Source organism: Excalfactoria chinensis, chromosome Z (genome assembly GCF_039878825.1).
Source record: "Excalfactoria chinensis isolate bCotChi1 chromosome Z, bCotChi1.hap2, whole genome shotgun sequence".
NCBI classification, from domain to species: Eukaryota; Metazoa; Chordata; class Aves; order Galliformes; family Phasianidae; genus Excalfactoria; species Excalfactoria chinensis.
Window position 1 is genome coordinate 11,095,264 of NC_092857.1, and position 12,762 is coordinate 11,108,025.

At 37.7% G+C, this 12,762-nt stretch overlaps 1 protein-coding gene across 1 annotated transcript in view; it reads right to left on the reverse strand.

Moving 5' to 3' along the window:
* The window catches only part of CPLANE1 (ciliogenesis and planar polarity effector complex subunit 1), a 57,987-nt gene that overhangs the window by 1,947 nt on the left and 43,278 nt on the right, over positions 1-12,762 (reverse strand). The window contains exons 41-49 of the mRNA XM_072360284.1: positions 12,385-12,629; positions 10,776-10,869; positions 8,565-8,723; positions 7,126-7,156; positions 6,302-6,433; positions 3,971-4,115; positions 2,834-2,895; positions 1,623-1,787; positions 354-466 (exon numbers count right to left, since the gene is read on the reverse strand). Of these exons, the coding sequence (XP_072216385.1) occupies positions 354-466; positions 1,623-1,787; positions 2,834-2,895; positions 3,971-4,115; positions 6,302-6,433; positions 7,126-7,156; positions 8,565-8,723; positions 10,776-10,869; positions 12,385-12,629 (1,146 nt within the window). The remainder of the gene's footprint in view (positions 1-353; positions 467-1,622; positions 1,788-2,833; positions 2,896-3,970; positions 4,116-6,301; positions 6,434-7,125; positions 7,157-8,564; positions 8,724-10,775; positions 10,870-12,384; positions 12,630-12,762) is intronic.

Genomic DNA, 12,762 nt, shown 5'->3' on the forward strand with positions numbered 1-12,762 from the left:
CAGCCTGTTCAGAAATTCCGCTCTTATGGCCAAGTCTTGCACCTGTTAGAATGTGATTACAAGGAAATATTTATGTGAAGAAACTCTTGTGGATACACAGTTATGCAAATAAGAATAAAAGAGAAAGGATCAGTAAAATCCTAATCTCTTAAAAGGAAGTTCAGAGCAATTCTTCCACTAACATTATGACAAAATAATACCTTAAACAGTTACAAAATTGCTAGGACATCAAATCACCAACACCAGGAGTCTGCCTTTCTACACATGTACGAAAACTCCGCCCTCTCAAAATCCAGCGGTAACTTTAACAAGGTATGTAATACACACTTTCACGAATGAATGTCTGTTCTTACCCTTGGACCGTGTTGAGCCAAGAGCTGGAGTAAAATGATGTCCTTTCCGGCCAAAGCAGGGTCTGGCAGCAATTCTGTTCCTTTCTCTCAGAATATGACTGTTTGGATGCCCTCTACAGCAAGGAAAAAACAAACAAAATCTCTTCCTCTCTCTGAAAAACAACACCTAAAGCCAAATCTTTAACACAAACGACTAATTCACACAAACTATATCTCACAGGGCATGTTCAGACAAGGTAGAAAGACCTCCAAAAGCATTGACAGCCCAGCTAGGTGAAGGTCAACATCACACAACGCTTGTCAGGCCAGTAAAGACCACACTCCACTGAGGATCACAGTGAAGACGAATAAAATTGACTTTACTGAGAACCACTTTAAGCCCAATTACTCAGAATTTACTACCACTCCTAATTGGTTTTCTGCATTCTGATTCTGGCAGGTCTGGTACCATTAAGCTGCCCTTGGACATCAGTAGGCTGTGTAGAGCCCTGACTGCATTCAGATGAACAATCTATCCTGGAGCTTTAACAATTAAAATAAATGCAGAAATATTTAAATTTGTTAAGTTAGAAGATTAGAAGATTAGAAGTTAGAAGATTTTCTGAAGTGTTTCCAGTTCCTCCTATTGTTCTGGAAAATAAAGTTGTAGAGGACAAAAACGGATACTACAATACACATCTAGATTATGTATATGTGACATTAAAGCCATTAAGAAGAATATGTTTACCAATTTGCAAAACTAAAATATCACCATGTCCTCAGAAAGCAATAAGCTCTTAATTGCAAAAGAAAAACTAAAACCATAGGGAATTAAAAAAAAATAGAAATGATTTCCTACGTCAGAAAGGACAAGAATAAATCTAGACTGTTTTGAACTCTTATTTGTTCTATATGTGTTCACAGTAGTGCTTATATTTGCTTGTTGCTTGTTACTGGATGCTACTGAAATTATTAACTATATTACTGGCTATTTTCCAGGTACCCGACTGTCACCAAGTGGAATGGGCTAGGACACTGGGCTAGGACAACTGTAGCTCTGAATCCAGAGTTGGCTCAGCCTGTGCTCCAAAAGGCATTTTTAAGGCTTTTTCCAAGATTTGATCTGGTAGTTAAAAGCAAACTTGAGTTCCTACTCCTCTGATACAATAAAAGTGTTATCACATATTCTGTAAGATTATGAAGTTTCTCTCCTACAACAACACTACAAGTTGCAGACGAATGTGTGCGGCAGAGAAGACAATGAAATTAGTTAACACATAAAGTTGTTACCCTTTAGTAGACACAATGTGCTGTTTTCTGCACTCCTGAGGTGATCTTGCCCTGGACCATGGTCTGTGCTCACTTGCAGGCAACATCAGTGTTTCAGATAACACTTCATTCACCAAAGAAAGTGCTTGTGATACTCTCATGCTGTGATGTTCTGAAAACAGGACTCTATGGAGAAAAGGAACCATTATATTACATATTAACTGTATAATCACTCAATTGCAACTGGCTTGACAGGCTCCTTGGTATCCAAAAGAGAAAAGTACTTTTACAGTTTCAGAAAGCACATGCTAATTGCTAATCTTTTTAAGAAAATCAGCAAAAAGCTGAAATATTGTTTGTGGCCCTTTCCCCTTGTCCTATTGCCATGAATCGCTGAAGAGTCTGACTCTTGCGTCTTAGATATTTATAGATATTGATCAGATCCCCTCTCAGCCTTTTTTTCTGGTTGAACAGACTTAGGTTACTCAGTCTTTCCTTATAGAAGAGATGCTCCAGGCCCTTTATCATCTTTGTGGCCCTCCGCTGGTCTCTTTCCAGGAGATCCCTGTCTTTTTTGTATGGGGGGAGCCCAGAACTAGACACAGTACTCTAGGTAAAGCCTGACCATGACAAAGTATAGGGGCAGGATCACTTCCCTTGACCAGCTGGCCACAATCATTTTAATGCACCACAGGATACAACTGGCCCTCTTGGCCACCAGGGCACGCTACTGGCTCATGGCCAACCCATCGTTCACCAGGACACCAAGGTCCCTCTCTGCACACCTCCTGTCCAGCAGGTCATCCCAAAGTCCGGGGAGCATGTGCTTATCCCTCCCTTGGAGCAAGACTCTACATAAGCATTTGTTAAAACTCATCTGGTTTCTCTGCCAACGTTCCAGCCTGTCCAGGTCTCGCTGACTGGCAGTGCAGCCTTCTGGTGTGTCAGTCATTCCTCCCAGCTTCATATAATCAGCAAACTTGCTGAGAGTGGACACTATTACCTCAGTAAGGTCACTGACGAAGATACTGAACAGGACCAGACCAAGCACTGAACCCCGGGGAACATTGTTTGTCATAGGTCTCCAGACAGACTCCACATCTACTGATCACACCCATTGAGCCCAGCCAGTCAGCCAGTTCCCAACCTATCTCACCATCCACTCATCACTCCCACACTTCCTCAGCTTTGTTATACTGATAATATCCCAAGTTACCTATATAGCAACTTACCTGTCTTTTTCTTCTTTCTTTTTCTTGAGTAATTTAATATCTTTTGAAGTAAGACGACAATGCTGTGTAAGAAAATACAACAATCAATCAATCATTTTTTTTTTATTGTGGCCTCATTCCAATCTATCCCTAAAAATTCAGATCTACCTGACATGGGAGTTACTGTTTAAAACACTGTCCAGAATGAAAAACTGTATGTAGACATATGTCCTAACCATGAGATTCATCTCTATAAGCTTCAAAGCTCAAAAAATACAATAAAATACTGCAGTTTTGCCTTCCATTCCTCATATGCTGAAAGTATTAATCCTAAGGAGCTCAAAGTTCCAAGTGTCCTCACTTCCAAAAAAATTAGTCACTTTCTTGACAAAACAAGGCAAGGTTTCACTTTGACCTGTTTGCCAGAGTACAACTGTACAGTTTTTTGTTTTTATTTTTTTAACTAAAGCTGTGATAACCGCCACCTAATGAACTCAACAAAAAATCCAAAAGTATGTATTTATAGGTTGATTACATATGAATGTGAGAAAAGCAAAAGTAAGCCAGTATACATTTAACTCAAATCACTCATCTCTACACATATACAAAAGACCAGTCCGGGCCAATCGGATGAGATCTGTTAGTAATGGTGAATAACAAATCTTGAATTAGCAGAACATTTTTGCCCCTTACATGTTTGTTCCTTTGGAGTTAATGAGCTTCACCATGGAACAGTTTATGACAAACCCTACAATCAGGTTACATCAGTAAAGAAATATGGGGAATCATTTGCTGTTGCTTGGTCTCATCTCCTATAGAAGTGGAGATTCCCCTGACTCGGTATGTCTCGAGGTCCAGAATGTATACAAGTGACAATTGCATATTTCATGACCTGTATGCAGATATAGAAATATTTTCCAAGATACTCCTAATCTATTTTTTTTTTCTTCATTTATTGCCAGCCATCATTACTGAAGACTGTGGGGCTCACTGACACAACTATAGCCAATTCCAACAAATAAAATCATATCTCAATAAAGAGCAATATCACAATACTTAAATAGGAAAAAATCACTGACAGCTGTTATTTAATCTAATCTTAACTATCAACACTTGTACAGTACATAAGCTACTCTTCAAGATAAGCATTTTTCTTACCATATTCTTTTTGAAATTAAATGGATTATGTTCTTTCTGTCTCTGTTCTTCCAGTTTCTTCATATATTCTCTCATTCTTTCCTTTTGTTTTCTTTTCATCCATGCTCGTATCTCTTTCTTCTCCTTTTCTGTTTTTTGAGAATGTCTGAAAGCAGAATCACGAATCTTGAGTGTAGATGTAAATGGAAAATGACCTAAAACATCCTTTAACTTGCCAATAACGACAGCCACATGTGGCATGATAAAAATATTGCAGTTCATTCAAATTCTCAGCTGAAATCTCCCACCTATGAAATTTTCTTCTGTAACATTTTATTTCACATAAAAGTCCTTATACACCAGTAATTTCCAAGATATTTCCTAAAGCTTTCCTTCTGTTAATTACATTCAGAAAACAGGAAAATTGATACAGTAAAAACTCAAAGTCATATTGCAAGTATCTTTGATTCCTATATTACAAACACCGTCTAATAAACAAAACAAGAAACAAACAAAAAAGCCAAACCAAGCTCCATGTCAAACTAATTAAAAAAACAGATGGCTCTATCACCCTTTTTGTTCTCTCCAGCTACGAGCTCCTTCACAAACCTCTTTGTGTATGCCACTTTAAACACAGTAACTCAGAATACTAATAGACACTGATATCAATAAATACTAGCAGAACTTCATTTTTAGAGCTCTTCAAAAATACTTAATGCATTCTTGAATATTTTTTAAATTCAGCATCTGTGTAATAAACATTTTCTCCATGGTATTGCTATAAGAATAGCAATAAAATGTAACCAAAAATGTAATCCAAGAAAATGTAACACTTTAAATTGTTTAACAAATTTTAAATTGTTGAATTTTTAGGTATTAAAGTACCTAACTTTTTGCAGCCTGTTCTCTTAGTTTCAAGACTGGCACACATTAATAATACATTAGTCAACAGAAATGAAGCAAAACAAGGTATCTCTAGTAGCTGCTTGTCAACTCAATCAGAATATACTGAAGCACTATAGCCCTCAAGGGATTTGAAAGTGATTTACTTCATGGCAAAGAGAAATGTCATCTCACTTCAGTGCCTGGTAAAATTATGGGAAAGATTGTTCTGGGAGTTGCTGGAAATTGCTGAAAGACAATGCAGTCATTGGTCAGAGCCAACACAGGTTCATGAGGGAAGGCAATAGGTGAACAGCTGGCAGACAGGGTAGGCTTAAAGGGTTTCAGAAAGTGAGGTTATATCAGGCTAATGGCAAGTCACTAGTGGGGTCTGAAGGGCTCCATACTGGGACCAGTTCCCTTTGGTGTATACCAAGCAAGTTTGTGGATGACATTAAACAGGGAGGAGCTGTTCTCTCCCTTGAGGGCAGAGGGGCCTTGCAGAAAGATCTTGAAAAATCGCAGGGCTTGGCAATCACCAACTGCATGAACTTCGTCAAAGTGAGATCCTGCATCTGCAACAGGGCAGCCCTGACCCTACTTACAGACTAGGGGACAAGAGACTGGCAAGCAGCCCCATGGGTTGGGAAAGTTCTGATGACGGGGTTCTGATGATGGCAAGTTGATTTCAAGTCACAGCAGTGTGCCCTGCAGCCAAAAGGGCCAGAACTACCTTTGGGTGCATAAGGCCCAGCACTGCCAGCCAGGGAGGGAAGGGAGTGTCTGCTCCCTCAAAGATTTAGATTTGAGACTTTTGATCTACTTTTACAGTTTTAATGACAAATGATATAACAAGTAAAAACACAGCACTCTATTTATTTGGTTCACCAGAACATCCTGAAACATGGTTCTTAAACTGGTGTGAGCTGTTATACCAATGCAACAGATTGTTTGTCATCCTTAATAACTGCAGTTCTTCCTTGTAAGCACTTGATGTCATAAACGGGAGGAGGAAACAGCTGCAATTTCAAATTATCTGAGGAAATAACACGGTTGGTTTTATAACTGTTAGCCAGGAAGGCAAAAAATCTCAAGAACGACAGACTAGAGTCCAACTGGAAACATCTGAAGCTTCTGCCTATCAGAACTGCTTTAGGAGGTTCCTATTCTCTTGGCTGATCTGATTCTGCTGTCTGTAAAGACTCGTGCTACAACTCATTCCCACAGAAAGAACAAGCTAGCAGGAAGAAAAGAATTTAAAACAAATAATAAAAAAAATCCAAACAATCACCACTTTGGACAATAGTGAACAGTAAAATAATGGTTATTAAACAGTTCTAATAGTAACCTCATAATGCCATCAGAAATCACATGCTTTCTTCTATTGCTTAGAGGAGGTGAGCAATAAGAAGAATACCCAGTGTTTAAATTATTTAACCAACACATAATGAAAAACAGCAACGTTACTACCTGGAGATTTTCTTAGCCTGTGTTTTTGGAAAGCCCAGCTCTGTCGCAGAGATGCCACCTTCTAATACAAGTTTATTAACCATGTCAGAAACACCACTGAAACCAGTGATCTGCAGGGGATCTTCTACAGAACTTGAAGTTAGGTAAAGGGAAAAAAAAAAAGTTACTAATTTAAAGTAGAATATGTCCATATGTACAAACTAAATTGAGAAGTCATGCTGTTTTGTTAGAATGAGTTAAGATAACTTTCTTTCCCCTGCATCTCACAATGTTTGCTCAAACAAGCAAAACATTCGTGTGTGTAGACGCACTCTTTAAAAGATTAACCAGCCTCACTGTTACCATGTGCACTTCAGCCAACACTCCACAGCACAAACAGGACAGAATGTGCCAGACCTGACTAACATAAGGTGTGTGGCAGCAAACAGAGGTCCGAGTAAATCAGAGGAAATATAGCCCTGGCAAGAGTTGAACATGTGATATATTAATTTGAAGAATCCTTTCAGCAAAATCATAATCTACTGTTCATTGCCTTGTACACATCCCCCAGGTTACGTAATCATCATCATATCTGCTCTACTCACAACAAATAGTTTGACCTTAAACACTTATACAATAAACTAAATCATTAATTTTACTGCTGCACTTCAGGCTAAAGGTTGCTAAAGGTAGCTAAACCCAGTTTTGAAATCCAGTCTGTTAGTTCCTATTTTTTACATGACAACTCTTCAAAAATTTTCTGGTGACAGCTCACTAAAAGAATTACGTGCACTCATTCAAAAACAGTATTTTGCACACAGAAGAAACAATGTTGAAATACGTACCTCTCACTTAGTTTGTTATTTATCTTAAGGCCTGAAAATGAAACAGCCTTTATTAGCAAAATCCTTGCACTTGTTCACAGGCCAACAATATATACATTATGCCCGTGGGATAAAATTCAAAAATGTATCGAACAGAATACACCAATATTAAAAGTAAATGAATTCTATACCTAGGCCTGGGTGGGGGCATGTCATCTACTATCTGACTAGAAGAGAGTTTTCACAGAACATTTTTTAACAGCCACCTGACAGTTTCGCTAGGGAAAGGAGACAGATACTGTCAGACTGGCACTCTGCCACAACAAAGCTAATTATTTCCAGCTAAGTGGGAAAGATCTGTTTCAATTAACTGTCCAGTTATTTAAGGAAAATGGATGACTCCCAGGTTCTGAACTGCTGCAGTTCAGGAAATGCAGCTAAAGAGCAGCATTGATGTCTTGGAGGCAAGATGAATGCTGTTCTTTCTATGCTAAATAGCATTCATTCAAAAAATTACAGTTGCAACTCAGTATGACCTAGAGTTTTCTGACGTTACAAGTTTTTACTTCAAGAGGAAACAATAAACATATTATTCTTTATAAAATTTATGTGCATGTCATTTGAGATTTGCTTCTAATACAAGCAGATACAAAAGATTTCTGAAAATGTCACACTTGTCCTAATCGAATGCATGTTCACCTGTACAGAATATATGTAATTCTTATGACCTTCAAAAAATGCAATATAAGCAACATAAACTATTTTTAATTATATATTTTTAAATATTTTTACACATTGAGAACATTTCTACTGCCACCCTGGTCTTAAAAATTGCGAAAATCTACACACTATCAGTCTGGAAAATGAAAAGGGCTTTCATAAAATGTTTTGGGATATAAACAGTAGTCACCGTGTAGGGATTAAAAAAAAATATCTTCCTGATGCTGCTGGGCTGAACTGAAGTGTCCTATCTCAAAAACACAGGAATATGCCAGAGATTTTTATAACCACAGCTACAGAAGTAAAAAAAAGAGCACTGTATGGCACTGTGTCACATTACGAAAATAACACTTAAGCAAATAATTACATATCAGCACAGGGGAGGGATTCAGAAATAGACACAACGTTATTTATTTTCTCTCAATAAGAGGGTGAATTTGAGTGCAAATATAATACACTGCCAAACTCTCTTGAAAGCTTAGTGATACTGTACTGTCATGTAATACGTAACTCATTATCAATGCACATTCATTAAGCCATTCTAAATAACGCTGTCTAGAAAGACTGGAAAGTAAGCTGACTGGAAGAATAATCATCCATAGGAATAAATAGACATTAACTGCCATTTATGAGCTCAATGGCACTATATAACAGCCATAAGCAAATATTACACCAAGGAAGAAAAGGATTGCTTAGTTTTAAATGGAGAAACAGAGAATAGCAAACATCATAAGTCATACCCAAGGATGATTTTATGCCACTGGGAAAGTCAGAAGCAGAGTCTGTAAATTCAGTAGAGTTCACTTTCGAAGTAGTATAATTGGTTACGGGTTGTTCAAGTTTTAAGCTCTCCTTTTCATCATCCATAACATCTTCAAAAACTATGCCCTTCAAACATTCTGATCCAGTGGAAAAAAAACGTTGTTAATACAGACTACTGAAAAAATACAATTATCTATCTTATATGTTAGCGATGCATTTAGTTTATGTGTCCAACTTAGAACAACTCAGATTTATAACACTGACAGTTTAGTACACTGTTGAGAGATCAGCTGTGCCTTCCTATGGAAGTGCTCGTATCAGAACTGTCATGCATGTTGCAGTCCTGTACATGACAACAAGACTAAACTATGAAGTAATGTGTGTGAGGCTAATGGTCATCTCATATATTTTCTTATGTATGAATGCAGATATAGACATGATTTGTTTCTACCACTTGGCTTTATGTGAATTTTCTTAAGTACATGAGACTTTTTAAGCATGACTGTAAAATGGATCTGACATACCTACATTTGCCACCTTGGTAAAGTACAGTAGCTGTAAGTAAATATGTTATTTCCAAATTGGAGAGATATGGACTTGAAGGGTGCACTACACGGTGGTTAAGGAACTGGTTGGAAGGTTGCAGCCAGAAGGTTGTGGTCAATGGCTCCACATGCAGGCGGAGGCCAGTGATAAGTGTGGTCCCCCAGGGGTCCATCTTGAGACCACTAATCTTTAACATCTTTATCAGTGTGTAAATGATGGGATTGAGTGCACCCTCAGCAAGTTTGCTGATGACACCAAGCTAAGTGGTGCAGTTGATGCAGTAGAAGAAAGGGATGCCTTCCAGGGGACTTTGGTAAAATTGATAGGTGGGCCCTTGTGAACCTAATGAGGTCCAGAAAAGCAAAGTGCAAGGTTTTGCACTTGGATCAGGGTAATCACAGTTATGTATACAAACTGGGCAAAGAAAGCCTTGAGAGCAGCCCAGCTGGGAGGTCATGGTTGATGAAAAACTTAACATGAAGCAGCAGCGTGTGCTTTCAGCTGGGAAGGCCAAGAGCATCCAGGGCTGCATCAGAAGTGAGGTGACCAGTGGGATGAGGGAAGCGATTGTTGCTCTCTACTTTGTCCTTGTGAAGCCCCATCTGGAGTGCTGCATCTGGGTCTGAGGCCCCCAGCACAGGAAAGATATGGAGCTTCAGAAGTAGGTCCAGAGGAGGGCCATGAAGATGATCAGAGGACTAGAGCACCTCTCCTATGAAGATGGGCTGAAGGGACTGGGGTTGTTCAGTCTGGAGAAGCAAAGACTGTGTGGAAAACTCATTTGAGCCTTCCAATATTTAAAGGAGATTTTATAAGAGGAGGAAAATCAACATTTTACAAAGGCACATAGTGACTGGAAAAGGTGGAGAGGTTTTAAGCTAAAGGAGGGAAGATTTCAAATAGATGTGAGGGTGAAGTTTTTCACTGAGAGAGTGGTGAGGTACTGGAAGAGATCGTCCAGAGAGCTTGTGGACATCCATCCCTGGAAGAATGCAAGCCCAAGCTGAATGGGACCCTGGAAACATGATCTGGTACTTGATCTATCAGTTGGCAGCTGTGCCTGTGGCAGTGGGGCTGGAACCTGATGACTCTTCACATCTTTCAACCCAAGCCATTTTATGCTTCCATAATTCTATGGTTGTATATAAAATAAATTATCCAATGTATCTGCTTCAGCAGACAGTTAAACTGATGTAAGCTTTTAAAAAAATCAGAAGATACTACAACTACATAGCCAATAAAGACACATGAACAAAGTACCTGTATATACACAGGGGAAACTGAACTAATTTCATACTTATTTTTTATCAGCAAAGCTGTCAGGGGCAGCCATTTTAATTTTTAATAGAACATAAATACACACTATTATCTTTAAAGTCCCATGCTCAGGCCCCGCATTACAGTTTTGGAAAAGACGAAAGTGTACAAATGTTTCTCAAATAATTTTTTTGTTGAGGCAACAACCATAATGTTATTCAGATTGTCTAGTTTTGATTTTTTTTTTCTTCCTCTTCTATTTTTAATTTCTTTAATATTTCAGTAACATTTCTTGAGATTGCATTACATTTCATTGGTAGGAAAAAATCAACGTTAATATGCAACCCAACTAAAGTTTACTGTCTGTCTATTAAGTGAGCACATACCATCATCAGTGATTCTAGAATCTTCAGAGAATGAAGGATGATCATGAGGGTCCGAATTCTCAGCCATTTCCAAATCTTCTATTATTTTCACAAGCTATAAAAATAATCCCAAAACTAAGTAAGAATATAATCTCCAAAGCATTTGTGTGACTTACATAGCAGATATTCACAAAGTTTGCTTTAAATATTTTTTCTTCCTCTGAATCTTAGGAACATTACACTGGAACAACCTTATTCAAAGCAAAGAAAATAATTAAGAATCATAGTATCTAAAGTAAAATTACCTATTTTAAAGAGCTTTATCTTCTGGAACACTACTTTGATAAAACTTACTATCTCTATTAATCTTGTGAGAAGATACCATGTTGAACACATTGCCTCTTACTTTCTAAACACCTGATTTTTCCTAGTATATCTTATTTAAAAAAACCTAAAACTTAAAATATTTCCACACTCTTCCTAAACCAGAAGCTTCCTGAATTTGAAAAATAGGAAATGAAACTGATTCATCCTGTTGCGACATTTCGAAGTGCATTGTTTTTACAAAGAACAGGACTCATCGCTCATGTCTAATACATAAGAAGTTGTCATAAAGTTGTAAAGTTGATCAGTTGTTATGTACTGAAGGAAGGGCAAAAAGAAAATCAGTTTATTTTCACAGATCATGATTTGGCTAAGTACTGAGAATAAGTTTAAAAATGGAAACACAGTGAAATGCTCTAACAGAGAAGATGTGCAAAGATTTCTTTCAATGCAAGCTTTGAAAAATCAGCTCAGATGACCATCTAGAGGAATGATGTGATTAATTAACCCACTTCAGTGTGATTGTATGTGCAGCTAACACACTGAGGTCCTTATATTTCTGTGAATATTTGGATCAGCAAGCAATAGGAATATTAGTTTGAATGATTATAGAAAAAGCAGATGCCGTGGAGTTACAGAGTGAACAGGAAACTGACTCAGTTGCAATAACGTGCAAATAAAAAACTTTGGTGCTAGACTGGCAAAATCAGAGCCTACTGCCATGTGCTTAGAACAGTCACCCCCTACTTTGCTCTGACATTATTATTAAGAAGTCAAAGTAACACGAAGAAGTAAACGCCAGTATTCCCTTAGATGTAGTATTAAGAGGTCTGTTATTATATAAGATCTTACTATACAAGATCATGTGAATGCACTATGTCCAAAATGGATTTATTTTACTTATATATTTACTTTCACAAAGATGTTAAAAGTGCAAGTATTTTATGCAGTCAGTGGAAACAGTTCTCAGAATTAGCCACTTAATATTCTGGAGGAGCAAAACTTTGCCAAACTTTTCTCCTGCTAAGCCCATAACTTTTTGCTATTCCACAGTTACAAGGGAATCAAATATAGCCTTCTGGTTTACTAAGTACATCACCATTTTAGCCAGTATTTGGCCAACTGTAGGCAACCATATCAGCCAACAGATACAGCCCCAAATGTGAAAAAACTGCATTTTATTCTCTCTCAATATATACCTACCAGGCTTGAAAAAGTATTATTTCAAGATAAAAGATTTTGTCCTTAGTTGAAGGAAGTAAACTGTCAACCATTTCAGAAACAACAGTTAGTAATCTGAACTCACCTGTCTGGTATTCCTGAAGTCCTTCTCCATATTTTTTGTTACATTCTGCAGCATACGTAACTGCATATCTATTTCCTGATGCTTTATGGACAAGTATTTTTTGTCAATTACTTTCGACAGCTGCTGCATAGAAGGGAAAGCTCTTGTATCCTCAAGTTCTATGTTCCGAGTTACACTTTCTCTGGCAGAATCTGTCTTTTTACGTTCCTTTTGCTTTTGGCTTGATACATCTTTGAGATGATTGTCTTGAAATAAAAGAATGGATTGACATCCCTGAATGAACTGTAAGCATTTAAGTACTGCAAATAATTAGACACAGCTATGGCATATTTTAGCAGTCATGTATCAATACAAACATGTCCAATGTACAAATGTTTT